General features: G+C 40.5%; 1 protein-coding gene across 5 annotated transcripts in view; it reads right to left on the bottom strand.

The window, feature by feature from the left end:
- The window catches only part of LOC100367394 (leucine-rich repeat-containing protein 71-like), a 55,291-nt gene that overhangs the window by 27,769 nt on the left and 4,828 nt on the right, over nt 1–22,694 (bottom strand). The window contains exon 1 of one of the 5 annotated variants that reach the window (XM_085495347.1): nt 13,580–13,777. The exons of the other annotated variants lie outside the window; for them this stretch is intronic. Within the exon in view, the coding sequence (XP_085351473.1) occupies nt 13,580–13,626 (47 nt within the window). The 5' untranslated portion in view covers nt 13,627–13,777. Of the gene's footprint in view, nt 1–13,579; nt 13,778–22,694 lie in introns of those variants that run through there. 5 annotated transcript variants of the gene reach the window in all.

A 22,694-nucleotide genomic window follows, 5' to 3' on the forward strand; every position in this document is an offset into this window, starting at 1 on the left:
ATTTGGCTGCTGACACCCAATACGGGTCGCTCTGTGATAAATAAAATATGAGATTGTAAAACAGATAAAATAAGCTCACTGACTGAAACAATTGAAACAGGAAATGGAGATGGTACTAAGCGAGAGGCTAGATCATGTTCTTTATGCATGAAAAAATAATGTTGAAGTTGAGTTTCATTTTTATGTAGTTTGCCGTGCATAGAAACCCTTAGAGGACTTTACATGTTCTACTGTGATGAACCATTGAGATGAAACCTGTATGTTTTAATGAACTTAAAAAATGCAATTGTTCAAATACATTTTGCCAAGTTAGTAGATCGTGCATTTACATCAGAGTAATGAAATATACCTCTATCATCAAGTATGGTTTGGTACAAAAGATCGGTGGCCATAGTAATGAAAACATGAATATATATCTAAATTATAGACTGATATGACGACGTGACGGGAAATTGTACTACATGTATATTGACAGACACAATTACAACAAGGCAAAAATATCAATAAAGCACAACATCATACTAGAAATGTCAGCTAAAAGGACAGTGGTCGTCGCTGCGTTCTGTTCGATATGGGATTCATAGTGACGTATACAACGCGTGTAAAATACATTGTTTATTTACATGAAATTGGAACACAAGCTGCATGACGACCGCCGCCCTTTAATTCTGACATAAATAATGAAGACAAGCTGATAAGCATATCGTAAAGTCTATAACCAGCAAAACAGGATGGACAATCTGGCATTTTAAACACCGAGAATATAATTCTCCGACAATAAGCTTTATAATTCAGTTTTCAGCAAATCATTAAAAATCGCGACTAACGGGCAGCGTGATTGACACGCTGTGTAATTACCAATCACTGTACGGTATTCGGAATATTGGATTCTATACTTGATTGAGTGATTTGATTGGACATTCGCTTCCTGGGTTCAATGAGTAGAATGATTGTGATGTGATATTAAAACCACCAACTTATTAAGAACTGTATATAATCAACATATACAAGAAATAAACATACTACTACTAGTTCAACAAGACATAATACAATACGTAATACGGTTTGATTATGTTTCAAATACAAAACAAATACAGCAGCAATCTGATTAAAATCTTTTTGAGTAAAAAGAAATATTAATAAAAAATATAAAAATAAAAAAAGAAAAAAAAGAATTGGACTATAGCCTTCATCTGATTTTAATCAGATTGATACAGCATTTGACATTGAGGTTCAAATACATTCAACACGTAAAATATTCAGATATTTTATTGGGACTTATTACAGGACAGGATGTGTGATCGCTTAGGTCATAAATATTGCTTATATCCCATAATATGTCTACAGAGACATGTAAATTAGTTCTTGTGAATTACAATAATAAGTATATTGTACATTTCAAAGATCAGTGAGAACCATTCAAATATACACGTTGTAACCTCGCACATCTATAGCCTGATTCCACTCATACGTCCACACATTCTGAGCACAGTGCAGTCTGGCATCATGATTGCCATGGCAACACAACATCGAATTGATGCTAAATACTACAATTATCCTGCGAATGAATTGCAATAATTGTTATATTTACGACGCCCAGGATAAATTTATATTACATATTTCAGTTAAATGTCAACGTACTAGGGATAAAAAATGAGCGATTTTTTTATCGCGGGCAAGCAGATGTCTCAAGGCTGCTTCCCTCAAATAAATAACATATTAACCGATATTTTGAGTGTAAAATCGGTCAACACGAAAAACAATAAATCAAAATCACGTACAAATACGACATCTTGGTAAAACCCTTCAATTTGACGTTGTTAACAGTGCGCCACGTCTCTGTGACACATCGCTATCCACATTACCCTGTTTCATTTCTTTAGATGAGAAAATGAAAAAAACAACACCTTCAATGAGACGGGGAATTAAATCGATGTATCAATTTGGGTTGCTATAACAACAGATGGAGATAACTGACAAACTGTTATTCCTGTTGTTACTCAGTTAATTAAATGGCTCATTTTCACCTCGTAGTGGACTCCTTTTAAAGCAGCTACATTCTCCAAATTTCAAAATAAATATAACATTATTTATATTTACATTTCTGATACTTATTAATTAGACTGATCTGAAAGAAATTATGATACTCAATATTGTACCATGGAAAGAACTTATACATTGGTGCTCATCAATTCATAAGTTGGTAGAGTTCCAGAGCAGTGATTGACCCAAATTGGGTTTTATCATGGACGCCGTTTTACCTCAGTACACGGTTTTATATACAACAGGTCCACGAAAATCTTTGTTTGTAAACACACCCGGTGCCAACCCGTGCGTCTGCCCGCGACACGTCCAGTTCACATCAGAACACTACGCTGCACATGACTTAATTTCAGACTTATGTCAACAACATTCTCTTTCAGCAAATACAATTTATTTATATATAATGCAAAGTTGACTAAAATAATAGTTTTCTCAAATAGTGAACTCAAGTACGACAAATAATAGTCTTTTAACTAATGTTATTTTCGCTAATTTACCTAATCCATAATTTTGATAATTCAATATGTTGCTAATTTAAAAAACAATAATATTCTCACAATGGGATAGTTGGCACTTTAGCTAAAGTAACATTCTGCTAATTTCAAGAAGGCGCATTGTGTCGAATTCGCTAAAATGACATGTAGCTATTTCAACGTGTTTTACAGTAATCATTTCAACAAATATCTCGCGTGTTCCATTCTCTTGACAAGTTATAGGTATTAACCCCGAACTAAGGTTCCCGGATGGAGGAAGGTACAGGTAATACGTACGGTAGACGTGGGAATATGTTCACAAGTCATGTGAAAATCTGATTGGCTGTAATGGTCACGAGGTATAATAAATTTTAATAGCTTTTATAATATCACTTGATTTAACATGGAGCATATCCAAATACATAAAATCATCTAACTGACGTTTCATTTCAAAATAATCAGTTATAAAAATAGTGTTTTGTAGTACTTCGCTCAAATTAAGCAGTTACTTTGGATTTTCGTTGCTAAGTAACGACATCCTCAAACACTATCCAGTTTTAATATTCGTTTTTTAAAAATCCAGGCTGCGTAGTATGCACTATAGTAATCTCTTATTTATCGACGTGATTTGATGTTTTCTATATTCATCGATGTGTTCAAACGACGAGCGTTTTATTTCAAGAAATCCGTTTTAACTAATTGGTCTTCATACACCAGTGGTCGATAACACCTGTTCAATCTGGAGTGTCGGCGGAAAACATCAAGGCCCCCTAGGAAAATGAATAAACACACAATTGTTCTTTTGCGTGTTGTTTTAACAGAAAAACCAATGTTTGCATAATCGCAAATGATTTAATCGTTATGCAATGTACACGGCAACACCAAATAGGGTACATTCTTTTTGTACGCAGTGACCTGTAAGTATTAGCATATATATCACATATCCCAAAGTGTCTACTTATCTCAATATCTCAATCTATTATTATTATCGACATGGCGTGTTTGACACACTATCAATCTTTTTTTTCTGTTCCTACGGGTGTTTCCGACCTTAGATTACCTTAATATAAACACAGGATATGTCGTGCATAGCCATTTGGAGTAAGATTCGTTCCTGATTGACAAATAGGAAACACTAGACTAGTTTAATAATCAAGGCATTGTACCTGGGGGACAGTCGTCGAGGAGAACGTGAAACATTCATTGTATCATGTGTTATTTAATGTCAGGTCTTTGAAAGCCATTAAGCTCAACAGTTCACCGACGAATATTACAAGCTATTATCGGGGGATGCGACTGTGACGTCACAATAATGCTCAGTACCTCTCGTGTCACTGCACTTCTCGTCACCACCTGTTGATTTTATGTAAATACAAGTAGATTTGTTGTCGTTTTATTACTGTACGTGTATTCTACAGGGAGACTAGTATGGAACTCGTCTAATGTATCTAACAATGTATCGAACAAAAAATGAAGCCAATCACCGTTTTAAAGTCGCCAGAAAAACAACCGACCAGGACTGCTATCTAACACATCGATCAGTGTTACAAAACGGGGAAGATCATATCGGCTAGCGATACCCAACGTCTGATGAGAAAGATGAAAAAATAACAAGACTATCAAGACTTGCTGACGGTCGATATTTAATGTTTGTTTTTTCAGAACGTAAGATAACACCAGACTTTTATCGAGAATTTGACTATTCCAATCGCGCATGTTATCAGCGTAAGCAGACACAGAGAAGACGAATTAATCCAAGCAGACGAGTTTTTCTCGGTCACAAAGTTCAGCGTGGCGAGATATGCAAGAAAGTTAACGACATCACAGCAGGCGTATGTATTCATAGGAGCACGTAGTGTGTGGAACAACTCTATACATTAGCACGTCGCTGAAAAGGCGGTTGGTCACAATGTGAATACAGCTCTATGACAATGTATGATGTCACTAGGATATGACGTGTTAAAACTCATACTGCATCGTGCTACGCATGCGCTTTGAATTAACGGTACGTTCGACCGCCCACTACGTAGCTGCCCACTACGATACCCCACTACGTAGCTGCCCAGTACGACACTCCACTACGTAGCTGCCCACTCCACTCCACTACGTAGCTGCCCACTACGACACTCCACTACGTAGCTGCCCACTACGACACTCCACTATGTAGCTGCCCACTACGACACTCCACTACGTAGCTGCCCACTACGACACTCCACTATGTAGCTGCCCACTACGACATTCCACTATGTAGCTGCCCACTACGACACTCCACTACGTAGCTGCCCACTACGACACTCCACTATGTAGCTGCCCACTACGACACTCCACTACGTAGCTGCCCACTACGACACTCCACTATGTAGCTGCCCACTACGACACTCCACTACGTAGCTGCCCACTACGACACTCCACTACGTAGCTGCCCACTACGACACTCCACTACGTAGCTGCCCACTACGACACTCCACTACGTAGCTGCCCACTACGACACTCCACTACGTAGCTGCCCACTACGACACTCCACTACGTAGCTGCCCACTACGACACTCCACTACGTAGCTGCCCACTACGACACTCCACTACGTAGCTGCCCACTACGACACTACACTACGTAGCTGCCCACTACGACACTCCACTACGTAGCTGCCCACTACGACACTCCACTACGTAGCTGCCCACTACGACACTCCACTACGTAGCTGCCCACTGCGACACTCCACTATGTAGCTGCCCACTACGACACTCCACTACGTAGCTGCCCACTACGACACTACACTACGTAGCTGCCCACTACAACACTCCACTACGTAGCTGCCCACTATGACACTCCACTACGTAGCTGCCCACTACGACACTACACTATGTAGCTGCCCACTACGACACTCCACTATGTAGCTGCCCACTACGACACTCCACTATGTAGCTGCCCACTACGACACTCCACTATGTAGCTGCCCACTACGACACTCCACTACGTAGCTGCCCACTACGACACTCCACTACGTAGCTGCCCACTACGACACTCCACTACGTAGCTGCCCACTACGACACTCCACTACGTAGCTGCCCACTACGACACTACACTACGTAGCTGCCCACTACGACACTCCACTACGTAGCTGCCCACTGCGACACTCCACTATGTAGCTGCCCACTACGACACTCCACTATGTAGCTGCCCACTACGACACTCCACTATGTAGCTGCCCACTACGACACTCCACTACGTAGCTGCCCACTACGACACTCCACGATGTAGCTGCCCACTACGACACTCCACTATGTAGCTGCCTACTACGACACTCCACTACGTAGCTGCCCACTACGACACTCCACTACGTAGCTGCCCACTACGACACTCCTCTACGTAGCTGCCCACTACGACACTCCACTACGTAGCTGCCCACTACGACACTACACTACGTAGCTGCCCACTACGACACTACACTACGTAGCTGCCCACTACGACACTCCACTACGTAGCTGCCCACTACGACACTACACTACGTAGCTGCCCACTACGACACTCCACTATGTAGCTGCCCACTACGACACTCCACTATGTAGCTGCCCACTACGACACTCCACTACGTAGCTGCCCACTACGACACTACACTACGTAGCTGCCCACTACGACACTACACTACGTAGCTGCCCACTACGACACTACACTACGTAGCTGCCCACTACGACACTACACTACGTAGCTGCCCACTACGACACTACACTACGTAGCTGTCCACTACGACACTCCACTACGTAGCTGCCCACTACGACACTACACTACGTAGCTGCCCACTACGACACTCCACTACGTAGCTGCCCACTACGACACTCCACTACGTAGCTGCCCACTACGACACTACACTACGTAGCTGCCCACTACGACACTACACTACGTAGCTGCCCACTACGACACTACACTACGTAGCTGCCCACTACGACACTCCACTACGTAGCTGCCCACTATGACACTCCACTACGTAGCTGCCCACTACGACACTCCTCTACGTAGCTGCCCACTACGACACTCCACTACGTAGCTGCCCACTACGACACTCCACTACGTAGCTGCCCACTACGACACTCCACTACGTAGCTGCCCACTACGACACTCCACTACGTAGCTGCCCACTACGACACTACACTACGTAGCTGCCCACTACGACACTCCACTACGTAGCTGCCCACTACGACACTACACTACGTAGCTGCCCACTACGACACTACACTACGTAGCTGCCCACTACGACACTACACTACGTAGCTGCCCACTACGACACTCCACTACGTAGCTGCCCACTACGACACTACACTACGTAGCTGCCCACTACGACACTCCACTACGTAGCTGCCCACTACGACACTCCACTACGTAGCTGCCCACTACGACACTACACTACGTAGCTGCCCACTACGACACTACACTACGTAGCTGCCCACTACGACACTACACTACGTAGCTGCCCACTACGACACTCCACTACGTAGCTGCCCACTACGACACTCCACTATGTAGCTGCCCACTACGACACTCCACTACGTAGCTGCCCACTACGACACTACACTACGTAGCTGCCCACTACGACACTCCACTACGTAGCTGCCCACTACGACACTCCACTATGTAGCTGCCCACTACGACACTCCACTACGTAGCTGCCCACTACGACACTACACTACGTAGCTGCCCACTACGACACTACACTACGTAGCTGCCCACTACGACACTACACTACGTAGCTGCCCACTACGACACTACACTACGTAGCTGCCCACTACGACACTACACTACGTAGCTGCCCACTACGACACTCCACTACGTAGCTGCCCACTACGACACTACACTACGTAGCTGCCCACTGCGACACTCCACTACGTAGCTGCCCACTACGACACTCCACTACGTAGCTGCCCACTACGACACTACACTACGTAGCTGCCCACTATGACACTACACTACGTAGCTGCCCACTACGACACTACACTACGTAGCTGCCCACTACGACACTCCACTACGTAGCTGCCCACTATGACACTCCACTACGTAGCTGCCCACTACGACACTCCTCTACGTAGCTGCCCACTACGACACTCCACTACGTAGCTGCCCACTACGACACTCCACTACGTAGCTGCCCACTACGACACTCCACTACGTAGCTGCCCACTACGACACTACACTACGTAGCTGCCCACTACGACACTCCACTACGTAGCTGCCCACTACGACACTACACTACGTAGCTGCCCACTACGACACTCCACTACGTAGCTGCCCACTACGACACTCCACTATGTAGCTGCCCACTACGACACTCCACTACGTAGCTGCCCACTACGACACTACACTACGTAGCTGCCCACTACGACACTCCACTACGTAGCTGCCCACTACGACACTCCACTACGTAGCTGCCCACTACGACACTCCACTACGTAGCTGCCCACTACGACACTCCAATACGTAGCTGCCCACTATGACACTCCACTATGTAGCTGCCCACTACGACACTCCACTACGTAGCTGCCCACTACGACACTCCACTACGTAGCTGCCCACTACGACACTACACTACGTAGCTGCCCACTACGACACTCCACTACGTAGCTGCCCACTACGACACTCCTCTACGTAGCTGCCCACTACGACACTCCACTACGTAGCTGCCCACTACGACACTCCACTACGTAGCTGCCCACTACGACACTCCACTACGTAGCTGCCCACTACGACACTCCACTATGTAGCTGCCCACTACGACACTCCACTACGTAGCTGCCCACTACGACACTCCACTATGTAGCTGCCCACTACGACACTCCACTATGTAGCTGCCCACTACGACACTCCACTACGTAGCTGCCCACTACGACACTCCACTACGTAGCTGCCCACTACGACACTCCAGTACGTAGCTGCCCACTACGACACTCCACTACGTAGCTGCCCACTACGACACTACACTACGTAGCTGCCCACTACGACACTCCACTATGTAGCTGCCCACTACGACACTCCACTACGTAGCTGCCCACTACGACACTCCTCTACGTAGCTGCCCACTACGACACTCCACTATGTAGCTGCCCACTACGACACTACACTACGTAGCTGCCCACTACGACACTCCACTACGTAGCTGCCCACTACGACACTCCACTACGTAGCTGCCCACTACGACACTCCACTAGGTAGCTGCCCAATACAAGGCGCACGTACAATGCCGTAGTCAATAATTAAATCCACGCGACCATAACAACTATGTGCCTAAGATCACTATGACTCTCCATGATGTGACTGTTGCCCATAAGGCTCTTTGCAATGTGTTTTACAACTACAGCACTCGACATAGATATGCACCCAGTACATGCCTCTCGGCAACACTATTGTCAACAGGTTGAGGGGTTTTAAATCCCATAAAGGAGTCGACGACAAAGGTTTGTCGATTAACAGGATTAGAACAGCCTAAAACTAGAGTAACTTCAAAAACACACTTATCTAAGCTTACCATACTCATTTGTATATAACACCACCGAATTATAGTACTACAACATGTAAAGCTGGGAAAATGGTAGTAATCTTGCACAATCACGTGTCATTGCCAGTATGTGACTACCAATGAGTCTTTTTGAAATAGGGACATTCGACGTGTACATCTTATTGTTATATTCCATGCCATATTTTGTAAAGCGGACTAGGAAGAATCAAAAATTTTCTAAGCAAACAAATGGCTACAGACTAAATATATCCAATTCACACTAAGTGAAATTACGGAGAATATTTAAATTTAAAGTATATGGCCATATGGATTGCGCAAAAACGGAATTGTTAAAAATCAAAACAAAAATTAAGAAATATTATTTATCACTGAAACGAATGAAGTAGTACGCACTAGGAGGAATAGGTTGAGAAAACGTGCATCTAGAAAGAATAGAAACACTTAAACAACACATCTTAAAACAGTTTCTGCAAAGAAATGCTGAAATCGGGGCATTCGTGTATAAATTAACAATGCAGTAATATGAAATCAAAAATAGTAAAACTTGTATAAGATATGTAATTTATGTATATCGATTCGGTCAGTACAGTGTTTATTATTAAACTACTAGAACCAGCACATATCAACATATAAACTTCTAATTAATAGAATGATAGAATGTACATCTCACTGATCATCCATGTAGCGACCTATTTCCTTTAGTGATCTTCTATTATTAAGATCATTATCTCAAAACCAAACTATTGTTTGATCCGAGGCACTTTCTCCGATACTGACCATACCGCCAAGGTCCCGATCATTTGAAATAGTTAATCCTTTCCAAAGATTTCAATTGGAAATTGTACAACTTTCCATAGAAATGTATTGTACAATAATCTCCAATATATCTCATAATGGTCCAACTAGTCATATGCAGGGTCATACATACATTCATCATCTTTATTAAATAGATATCAGCTAACACGGAACTATCTTTTAGAGTGCCATCTATTACACAAGATTCTGTCCACTAACCTCTATCGCACAATGGTGAAACCTTGTCCAGTGACCTCTATCACACACTGCCCCATCTGTCCTGGGACCTATATCTCACAATGGTACAACCTTTCCAACCTTTTTTGTCCAGGGACATGTATCATACATTAGTCCAACCCGAACCTTTACTGCATAATGGTCAAACTTGTTCAGTAACCGGTATCTCACACTGTTCCAACCTGTCCACGGACCTGTATTTTACACTGCTCAAACCTGACCTGTATCTTACACTGGTCCAATCTATGCAGGGACCTGTAGTTTACAATGGTCCAACCTTTCCAGGAACCGTAGCTTACACTCGTTCAACCTGCCCAGGGACCTGTATCTTACAATTATCCAACCTGTCCAGGGACCTGTATCTTACACTGGTTCAACCTGTCCAGGAACCTGTATCTTACAATGGTTTAACCTGTCCAGGGACCTGTATCTCACAGTGGTCCAACCTGCCCAGGGACCTTATCTTACACTGCTCATACCTGACCAGGGACTTGTATCTTACAATGGTCCAACCCGTTCAGGGACCTGTATCTCACAGTGGTCTAACCTGTCCAGGAACCTTATCTTACACTGCTTATACCTGACCAGGGACCTGTATCTTACACTGCTCCAACGTGTTCATGACCTGTATCACACAGTGCTCCAACCTTTCCAAGGACCTGTATCACACAGTGCTCCAACCTTTCCAAGGACCTGTATCTCACAGTGGTTCAACCTGTCCAGGGATATGTATCTTACACTGCTCAAATCTGACCAGGGACCTGTATCTTACACTGGTTCAACCATTTTATAATGGTCCAACCTTTCCAGGGACCTGTATCTCACAGTGGTCCAACCTGTCCAGGGACCTGTATCTTACACTGGTTCAACCTGTCCAGGGACCTGTATATTACACTGGTCCAACCTTTCCAGGGACCTGTATCTTACAATGATCCAACCTGTCCAGGGATTTGTATATCACAGTGGTTCAACCTATCCAGAGTCCTGTATCTTACACTGGTCCAACCTATCCAGGTAACTGTAGCTTAGCGTGGCCACTGTCACAACAAGAGAAACACTAATACATTCGCTAGTACATTACGTAGATTTGTATGGGCCCGAACTCGTTATACTCGTCGTATAAATGACAGCAATTTTCCAGTTCGTTTAGCGTTCGGGCTAGACATGTTTCAGCAGTATACAACACCTCTATAAACCGTAGACATTAATTCGTAAATTTCTATTTGGTGTTCGGATTACACACGTTTTACAGTTTTACTGCATGCCCTCTATAAACAGAACACCAATGCGGTTATATATCCCAGTCCTTTTGACGTTCATTTGACAGTTTTCAGCAGCTGTATAAAGAGCGGTTCCTGTTGCCACATCGTAAATTTATTACAGATGTGATCTATATTGCTACGCTGTGATACATTCACAATATATTACTCGCGAGTGTCGTTATCAGCAACTACAGATAACTTAGAGAGTGAGACGCGCCTTACAGAAACCCTAGTTCCGTGATATATAACATTCATTTACAGATTTACGGTTACCCCGGGTTACAAATGTAGATGGTAGAATTTACTTTAAAAACTCGCATTCCCCCGTGGTTTCATGACGTTTACCATAAATCGGCAAATATATGGTGTATGCACGTACGCTTGACAGTTACGACTTGTGTTCATTTGAGTCGCGTCTTCTAATCCACGACTCTCTGATGAACATAAATAGACTTATTGAAAGGGGTCTGGTTCCAAATAAGATTATCGATATTACTTTATAACTGCAAATGGCTTAGCGCATGTAGCCTCTTGGTTATTAGTATTGTCAGGCGATATTTCATTCAATTTCACGTTGATAGTGTTTATTGATATGTTCTAATTAATGCATCGATCCTACCGAACATTGCCAGAAGCTGTCGAAGTTAAAGTTAATGGAACGACTGCATTATAGAGCAGGGCGTATATTGCTTATTTCTGCCTCAGTTGTCTTATTTTTAATATAATAGGCACTCACAAAACCGCCACAGCATTGTGGTTATAAGTGGCCTACTCTGTTCGCTGCCTACTGTTGAGCTGCTCACCGGCATACAAGTCTAATCTTCTCCCAAGGCGATCTATTATGAACGCGAACTTTCGACATTCAGTTTGGCCGCATTGTCAGGGTTGTATTTTTGTTACAGGGTGATGAGCTGTTCATCGTAGCACCAATTGATACCCATCCATCTCAGAGCTGTCCGGTTTCTATAGGTGAAACTATACTATGTTTCAGTGCGGCACTCTTCAACTCTATAGGTGTCCCACTACAAACGAATAATATCACACGTCTCTATTCAGCTGTGCCAATTATCAAAACGGCACCTCCCGACTCTGACTATAATCAGGTACCGCGATTGATATGACAAATGCCTAGCACATTAGGTCCAAGTTCATACACTGGGTGGATTCAAATGGAGCGACAACTAAGACGTTGTTGTCAATGGAATTAAATGAAATTGTACAAAGCTATTCTTCGCAATCGACGTTTTGGAAATTTGTGAGTCTGAGTCCGGCAATGGGGTTCCTGTACTAAAATTGTTTTAAAATGGCCGCCCGAGTAAGGTTACTCACTTTGAGTGAATCTCTCTTGTTTCCATGGTAACCATCGCGAACATCCACTTGTCATCAGCATTTTCATCAGGTGTTATTGATTAAAAATATGTAGTTTATTTAGTTTTATGTTCGCCGCTTTACTCTTACCGCCTTACCAATGGAAAAACCATTAAGAAAAGTAAGTGGCATATTAAACAACGCTCCTACAGAATCATTATGACTATGATATGCAAATATATCAATTACAGTCAACAAAGCTGACGTACACCACGATTAGTTCAGTCATTCCGCCCGAGAATATCATAGCGCCGTTTATTTGTCGATGCCCGTTTTATAGCATTAGCCGTATTCCACGTTATACCCAAGGCTATCAAAACGTAATCAAACACGCATGTAGTCGTATATTCTACCGAGCTAGTCAAAAGTATAAATTCATCACACGTACAATGCATTCAAATCCGAGGTACTATTGGTGGACTTTAGGGACAAGTGGGACTTGTCTATATAAACAAATAAATACGTTGAAGGCGCGATAGTTTCCCAGTAGCGTGGTAGAGAATGGTAACTGACATACCTATTATACTCTTTCGCACAGTTTTATAATAAGTTGTACATAGTGCTCTTATTCCACTTTCAAGTTCCGTGGCAATTTCTGGTCATGGTGTTTTCAAAATAATCAATCTTAATTGCACACGTTAGTCATGCAATGGAAACCGGTACAATATACAACGTCAGTCTTATAATACAACATATGGACGGACAACTAGGAATTGACAATTACCGCAGTGAGGGTGGAAAGCGATGTTATTTGAACAGTGTCAATAGAACAAGAAATGTATGTATGTACACCGTATTGAATGAAATCAGCACACTCTGAAATTTACTGATGAAACACACCTGCGAAGGAACAGTGACGTAATTTGGAAATATATATATACTTTTAAATACTTCTCACCTCGAAAATGAACTGGCAGACTCGGTTGTCGTCGTTGATCGTGACATTTTGGCTGAATAAAAAGCAACAATCTAAACAAATAGTCTGATGTCGAGGAGCGGGCGAGAAATAATGACTTCCCTTCAATAATAAACGGCCACGGCACAGGTAAAAAACACTGGATCCAAAATAAATCCGTTTGGATGTTAATAATTGTAGATGACTAACGATGTGAGCAAAGATGCATGTAAACCAGTCGACACAAAGCCCCTCCGTTGGCGACAAGACACATAGATGTATGACTACAACAGGTAGCTTATAACCGAGCAACAACACAGGACCCCCTAACCTTCTGAAATGTGGCAACATGCCGACAACCTGTACACCGGTTCGCTATCACCATGACAACAAGATAAGTTTGTACCTAATGACTGTATAGTGTTTTCGGCGGATTTTGGAAACCAATTTGTGATATATTTATTGAGGTTTGTGGGTTTTGAGTGAGACAAAATGATCGGATGAACTTCACTTTGTAGTGAGAAAACGTTATCTAAGGCCAAGGAAATAGGAAATGAATGAGTTTTACTAAATAATATCATTACAAAGAGAAAGTGGAAATAATTAACTATAACAATAGGATTTCGTACGCGAAGGTGCATTGTGCTTATATGTTTATTTTTGGGGTCTTTTCCCGAGTTCAGTCATGTCTATTCTACTTTGTACTACTAACTGAATCGTAAACATCGTTTACTATCGCCCAGTAACAACCAACATGCTTCATTGGTATATGCGGCATTAATGAATTTATTTATTTAACGGTGAACTTGTTTGATTTTACAAATTGGTCATTTTGAAAAGAATCTGTCAAAGTCTGAAGTGAGCTCACTTGTCAAGGTTGGTCTGTTTTCTCCCTTTAACGAGAAGTGCTTGAACCCGAGTGAGAGAACTCCTTGACAGATAATGATGTTGAACTTTAGTGTTATAAATATTTAAGCGCCCCACTTGACTTTGCTTAGTGTGGCGTTCTATAGAAACTACTTGCAGTGTTTATTATCGTCTGAAATCTACATGGATTGTTCCGATCGCCCCGTGACAAACTGTAATCAGTATTGTGACCACTTTGACATGGTAGTCACTCTGATCTACGCCATATAAATCATAACCTCAATGTTTGTCATGTAGTTGTATGTACCATAATAGCCGCGTATAGTGTGTAAAGATGATTGTATGATCGATATATCGCGATAGCTTTATATCGCGATAACAGCTGCTAGTGGTATTGTGATATCTGTATATAGCATTATTTTATACCAAGATATGAGTATGACGCAACAAAGATGAATATATTAATATATGTTGTTATATAATTGGATAGTGTAATATCTGTATATTGTATTACTTTTAGGCCATGATTTAAGTGTAACAGAAATATTATAAATATTGTATTATATGTTGATGATAATAATAAAAATAATAAAGTAATAACAGACACATATCGCGATATTTGTATATTGCGTTATTTGTATGTTATGGTCAGGTATGAGTGTAATTATATGATATTATAATTTGGTCATATATTTTCTTTGACCCTTTGTTTAACCCCAGTATTATATTTCGACAATGCGTCAACAAATAACAACGACATAGGGGCGTAACTTCAAATCTAGAGATACCATGATTTATCTACAACAAAGTTACCAGTGTTTGGTAACCACTTTGGTAGTAACGCACGTGATCCTTATCGATATTGACAACGAAACTAATGTGTTGCCCGCGTTAGTTTAATCGATTACGGACGATCCCATTCGCTAATATAGATATTCTAGTAATGTACAGTAATACAGATGTACAGTAATTCTAGTAATACAGATTCAACTCAGTGATTTGACAGAAATCCGAGAATATTTACCAGCCCTCGTTTGAATTACAATTTTGTAATTCGCACGTTTGAATTACAAACAAACAATGTACTAGTATTTTACACGCGCTGTATGAGTCCCATATCGAACAGGGCGCGGCACGACGACTGCCCTCTACTTTTTCCGCAGTTGCTCATATAATAAATAGGTCATTCACGGTTATTACTTGTACAAGTGTTAAACGACACGGGTTATCGCCGACGTTAGTCGTAAATAACATCTAAATATTTAAAGCGGGAACATCGTCATCTGCGCACGCGCGGGAATTGAGTCCCAAGCGACGATAACAACACACGCTAAAAACGCAAAGGCTCATGGTTAGACGCTTGTTTGTAAACAATGCCACGCTATGGCCATCGGACGCATGCGCAGGTGACGACTCCCCCGCTTTAATGGTTATAATAATTAGATACTGGTATCGCGGTATTTGCATATTGCAGTATCATGATATGTGATATATTTAATAAAAGTATATTGTAATATATGTTAGTTAGTTATAACAGTTGGAAGATGTGATATCTGCATATCGCGCCGAGATATTGTATCACTATCTATGCGTGCATGATAAACAGGGTCCCAGAAGTGAACCCTGAAGGACACCCAATTATGCATTGAGCCATTTAGACACGTGACCACCCAATGCTACTCGCTGCTGTCACGGTCTCTGATCAAGGTGAGTGGAAAACCATCGGTGCATGTTGCCACAGATGCCAAATTTAGAAGCTTAGTAGAGCAGCAATGAGTGGCCGACATTTTTGAAACGTTACTAAAGTATGTATGTATGTATGCAATCAGATTAGAGGTTACGGTGTAAGCTACAGTAGTATTAGTCGATCTGTTTTTGGAAGAAACCATATTTGATATGAGGGTTGATATAAATTAAGAAAATTAACAAAACAAAAGCGATAAATTTTAAAAAACTGCGAAATAAAAATAGATACAACATTGGCCCGTTTCATCTGGAACGGAAACTGCCCCAGAGAAATAGACTTCTGGACAATGATATGAAGGAGAATCTAGAACAAGAGTTAATGATACGAGTAGAAACACCTTTACGCCCACATGCCTTATTAACCATCTCACCACAAGTTCCCCTTTTTTTATCACAAATCCACAAAATAGTACCGTTTATAGTCTTATATTGGGACAAAATAGCAAAATTGTTGAGTAAAAACTAAAAATAGACTCAAATTTCGTCAACTGGTTGTTAAATTATGGTTCCTCTGTAGAAATATTGTAGAATATTAGAAAGAAAGTGCAGAACAATTTGGATGGTGGCGAAGGTTAATATCAAGGAAGTGTGACATATATGAACGGGTGGTATATCTTGCAGGGCCATGGTGTAATGGAATTATAATATTGTTTTTAATCATTTTGATGTACTTATTATGAACAATAAAATAGGAATACAAACAAAACCAATCTATATCAAAACGTTCTGAACGTCCCATCATAGAGTAATAAAAACGGGACCTGAAATCAGCATTTTCCGAGCCCCATTTCAGATAAAACAAGCAGTAGTGAAAATGTAAACCTTTCGTAATCGCGATTATTTTCATATTTATGTGTATCTTCTACATGTCGACGATTTGACAATTAACCTATTTTCTCAGAAAAAACAGACATGTGAACGAGTTTTTTTTTCATGTTCCGAAATCTGTATTTACGCCGCCAACGGCATTTTATTCACCACATTTACTGACGTGTCGTGATATAAAGCTGCCAGCCTTAATTTGTCCCGTGTCGTTAAAAACCTTCCGTCTTACTAGTAAGCCAGACAGTTTCAAGTTGAGGTCAATACTGTTGTCTTGTGAACAAATTGGAAAATGTAACGTCCTTATCACCTTTAAAAGGAGCTACACTGTTTTCTAGCATACTGCGATGTGATTTCAACATGCCCTTGGACTGGAATATCAACAGTTGATTCTATTGTTATCCGGGTTTCGCGTGGCAGGGGTTTTGGGTTGGATGGTTGGATGGATGGATGTGGTTCGTCGTCCGGGGAAAATAAGTTACGCTGTCTGGGTTGAATTTGGGGTATGTTGCTTAGCTTTGACGGTACCTTCTGGGATCGCATAGGTGATATTTTAACTGCTCAACAACATTTACACAAGTCACTGCATGTAGTTTTCATAATTTATAATATAAGACACACCCAGAGTTGCACATTCCTAGGCCTAATTGTAATTGTGGTAAGCCGTACTGACCCGATCTGTCGTTCACTCGATCTTCGACCCAACTTTCTGGTTGACCCTCTACTCTGCACTGTCTCCACTGTCTATTCTATTCTCACTCTGACTGAACTCAACTCTAACTGACTACCTCGTAAAATTGCATTGTGGGATGTATCCTGTTACCTTGAGATCACTACGTAATCATGTGTTAAATACAATTCGGGCAGCAATCATCTCATTGATTGCTCATATCGCCAAAAGGAATACTGCCATATACTTTTAGGTGTATCTCAGACTGGTGACAATATGATGTGCACAAGTACATGCTTTCTTCTGATCGGTGTGAAGAATGGCCAGCCATTCACAATATTCACAACGCATATTTGACGCAGGCACTGCAGTAGTTCATTCGACTTTGTAAGAATATGATTAATTTTTAAATTAGCGCCATCTTGAATTATAACTATTCGAATAAACGAATTTTGGCTGGCGAAGATTGTCATTAACATGAAACGCCTCTTCAAGTAGAAAGAGGGGCGCCACCAACGACGATACTCGCGTTGACTTGTTCGAACGAGCCGCCATATCCCAGATACAAATAAGATCCCGGAAAGTACTAGTAATTCCATATGACGTCATACTATATAATGAATTACATTATTTTTAATGTACTGTTGAAGGGACTCTAAATGATAACTACCGGGTTTTGTTCAATACTATTTAGATAATGACCAATACTGAAAAAGGTTGCGTGACGAAAACTGTTCCACTGACAACTGTGCATTGTACCTAGTATATGAACACAAATCAATTGAAATGTACACTATTAAAGTATAGTATTACTACACAGGATAACGGAATACATTGAAATTAACACAATTTGCTCATATCTGTGGTCGTACGTGTATTTCGATAATGATGTATTTTTAAATTGCGGAAATGAAATAGACGTCTCTATGGTATGTACTATTGTATTACATGTTCATATCTAAGGGCCCGAGCTTAACGGACATGTTGTAAAGCTCTATATATCCTACATAGTGCTAGTAAATATTTTTTTTTTATCCGGTTGACATGGCTACTCCTGAGTTTTGTGAAGCGGCAGGAGAGTGCCTTTGCATAACTGTTACCGGGGGTAGATCAAACACCGTCCCTCAACACGAGGGACGGTGGATCAAACAAGAGATGATCGTGAAAACCAACTTCGTTTGGAGTCTTATAACTTTGCTGTAAATCGGAAAATTAGGATTATAATAGGGATAGGTGTACATGTATGTCTTTACTACTATTTACAAGTGACAAATGTGAAACAACATATCGTCATCGCTTCGCCAGGGAAACGTATATCGCCTGTAACTTATAATTTAAAGCGGGGAATCGTCACCTGCGCATGCGTCAGGTGGCCATAGCGTGTCATTGTTTACAAACAAGCGTCTACCCATGAACATTTGCGTTTTTAGCGTATGTTGTTATCGTCGCTTGGGACTCAATTTCCGCGCGTGCGCAGGTGACGAACCTCCCGCTGTAAACCAATATCAAATACCAATACCAAACTACTTACCAAAACACTAGTTAGAAATTTATTCCTAACTTTATTAGTATTTTTTTAGTTTCAATAATATTGTGGTTTCCCCTGTTTTATTTCTCGTGCATCAGAATAATGAATGTTTTTTTCTACATGAATACAATGATGGGATTATATATATTACTAGAGTCTCGTTTATTTAGTACATTAATTTATATAATTTACATTTGAACAACTGGATGCACAGATACATAATGTGCATACATTAAGGAGAGGCACTCAGGCCTAACTAGTATGGGTAGATTTGCTGGTAGTTTTTAGTAAGAGTTCTACGATCTGTGTAAAATTTGGGAGCCTTAATCAATACGTTTTGACTAAATTGTGTGGGGGGTGTCGTTGTCAATTTTGATTATTTTTAATAATTAAATTAATTTAATGCATTTTATAGGAGTAGAAAGGTCTGCGACAAAGGTCTGCAAAAGAGGGTCCTCGGTTCTACAAAATAGTTCTTTACAGCAAATATATACATCTCTTTCATGAGAGTACACCCACACACTGGTCGATCACTTAATTCACATCAAGCTCATATGAATGCATATAACAAAACCTAAAGATTGTACCTTCGAAACTGTGAAAGTTAAATACTCCTTTTCCTGGAATAGTAAATTTGAAATTCACGTAACATTTGATTTTTGTTCCGAAAATAGTTACACAATGACATTGTCATGACGACCAATAAGGGTTTCCTTTGAAAGTTTCCGAAAGCCAGCGAGTCATCGTATTGAAAATAAAACAATTTTCTTAAATTAGTCTTCATTTTAAATGTAAAGAAAGCGTCATTTAATTTGATCAGAAAATTCTGACAGAAATTGAAAATTAATGAAATCAATTATCGTTGTATTTATTGTTTTCCATTGTGTATATTTCAATCACTCTATTACCGTGGACCATGGGACAATGTTTCATTGGGACACACACACGCCTTGTTATAGTTCAATTGTAAGATTTCCGTGCTGTACCATGACGTTCAGCCATTTCATGCAAACGAAGAGAAATGCCAACGAAGTCTGACGTGTAGTTCACTGCAGTCAATGCCTACAAGAATGTGCCTGATTGGCTATCAAACTATAACACCTTACAATCACACCAATCAGAGCGCAGCTTACTTATATAGGCAAGACGTTTTATGTCGCACCATAAGTGTATGGAGAAAAAGTTGAGGACATATTTACGAACGTGAACGACGAACTGAATGGATGATAGACAGCCTGACCGACCTACTGAAAGAAAGAATGAATGAAAAAACTATGATATATATCACCAGTAAATTGGAAATTGATTACAATAGTAATTTACAAGGTCACGTCTAACAATAAACACTAAAAGCATTTCCATGTCCGAGTCAGCGCGCAATTAACTGCTCAGTTTGCCTGGGTACGCGTTACTGCTAGGCAACCTTGAACAAACGGACGCCTTTCAAAATAAGCTTGCTACAATCACATATCATATCATATCGACAATTTATTTACAATGATGGTGATAATATCACACAGCATGTGACTACCTTGGTTATCACTATGAGAATATATTAATAGACGGAATAATATACTTAAATTAATTGTCTGTGAATGTTTCCGCAATATCATCAATAATTAAAGATAATTAAAGAACGCGATAACAAAATATAAATGTAAATAAATTGAAATAAGGTGAATAAAAATAGTTATGTTCAATACATTAATGTTGCTAAGTAATGATTTGATGGTTTGATGCGGTAATACCCGTATCCATAGTAACATGATGTAACTGCATTACGGTAACCATTTTAGTAATATGTGAACGAAAGGCTTCAAGTTAGCGATGACAAAGATCAAATAATAAAAAATAAAATATCGCAATCGTTACAGATAATTACTACCGGCAATTTTTTATTAAAAAAAAACTTCACTACCACGATAAAACCAAAACAGTTTCAGTTTAACAAGCACCAACCTCAGTGTAAATTATAGTCCGTCATTATCCGGTAGATTTATAGAAATAGAAACACATTAAAAGCGAGACGTGAAATGAATAATTAATGGTTGTGAAATTCCAATATAGCCTAACAATGTAAGAATTGCATTACTACAAATACATATAATTAACTGCCATGTGACAGACATCATTCCACGTGTTTACCCAAACAGTTTGAGCCAATGTCGTTGTGACTGTGCTACTGAAGTAATCTTCTCATCACATTATACAATGCATTCTCTATGTTTGGGAATGATAAACCCAAAAAAAAAAAAAAATAAAAAAAAAAAAAAAAAACACTTTACCTGAGCATAATTTCGATATTATTAATAATGGAATGTCAGGAATTAATAGAGGACCCTTATTTGGAGGACTTGGCAAGTCTGATTTCATTTTTATATTCACTTGTTGAAGCAACAGACCCGTACTGTTCTAGGGCTGAGAAACACAAACACAGACGCGGTCACTCAAAGTGACACGAGCATTGCTCTCTCCGGCTGAGCCGCTCTTCTCTGTGTGCAAATTTGTCTACGGCCCGAGAACACACTGGCGATACGGGCCTACCTATCACATTGCTTGAATAGAGTACTTGTAGTAGATGATACTTACGTCAAATTGTCAATTTTTAACGTTTCAAACAGTCAGTTGGGAATATTTTAGGAATGTAGAAATAGGTTTTGTTAAATAGGTGGAGTTACAGACTTTGCTTACAGCCCAGAACAATGTTTTAAATTCCTACACTGTCTACATGTTTTGACCACGAAATGTACACACACTATACAATAATAAATGTACACAGCCTTTATTGGTGAAACGGACACACATACAACTCAACAGAAAGCAATGTTGTCGAGCTATAATGTGTTTGTTGATAATGTTACGTAAATGTGAGATACTATATTGGCCGCGCAACTCATTACGTAATTGGGGTATCAAATGAGGGCACAACAACGTGGCATGTCAAAGGTCAGACAACGTAGAAAACGATGCCAAGGGCATTGGGGTAAATCATGCCAAGGGTCAATGCATCCCTACTGAGTTGACCGTTACACCATTTAACAAACGTTCATTGCAAAGATTTAACGTTAATTTCAACCAAGTGTATGTAAGCAATTATCCCTCATTGGTATCATGACGTAGACCATATATGAAATAAATTATCATACGAGATCAAATACTAGTATGTGAAGGAATATAGATTGGAATGAGATGGTATGGAACAGAGAATAAAATACAATAATTTTAATTTTCATGTGATTGGAAGGTATCGGAGTCACCGGCGGTAATCAGTGCAAGTCGCACCCAAGTCAAACCTCATACTTGTGATTTCCATTTGAAGAGCGCATTGGATTGTGGGAAAATCAATGTTTATCAACACAAATGTCGAACATGCGCAGCGCGACGACTACCGCGCTTTAACTAGAGATACCCACGATGCTCTACGTTATTTCCTATATTCTCTATTATGCAAGCTATACTGCGAATACTATTTAATGTATCAAAAT

This window comes from Saccoglossus kowalevskii, chromosome 21, assembly GCF_978046115.1.
Source record: "Saccoglossus kowalevskii chromosome 21, keSacKowa6.1, whole genome shotgun sequence".
Classification (NCBI taxonomy): Eukaryota; Metazoa; Hemichordata; class Enteropneusta; family Harrimaniidae; genus Saccoglossus; species Saccoglossus kowalevskii.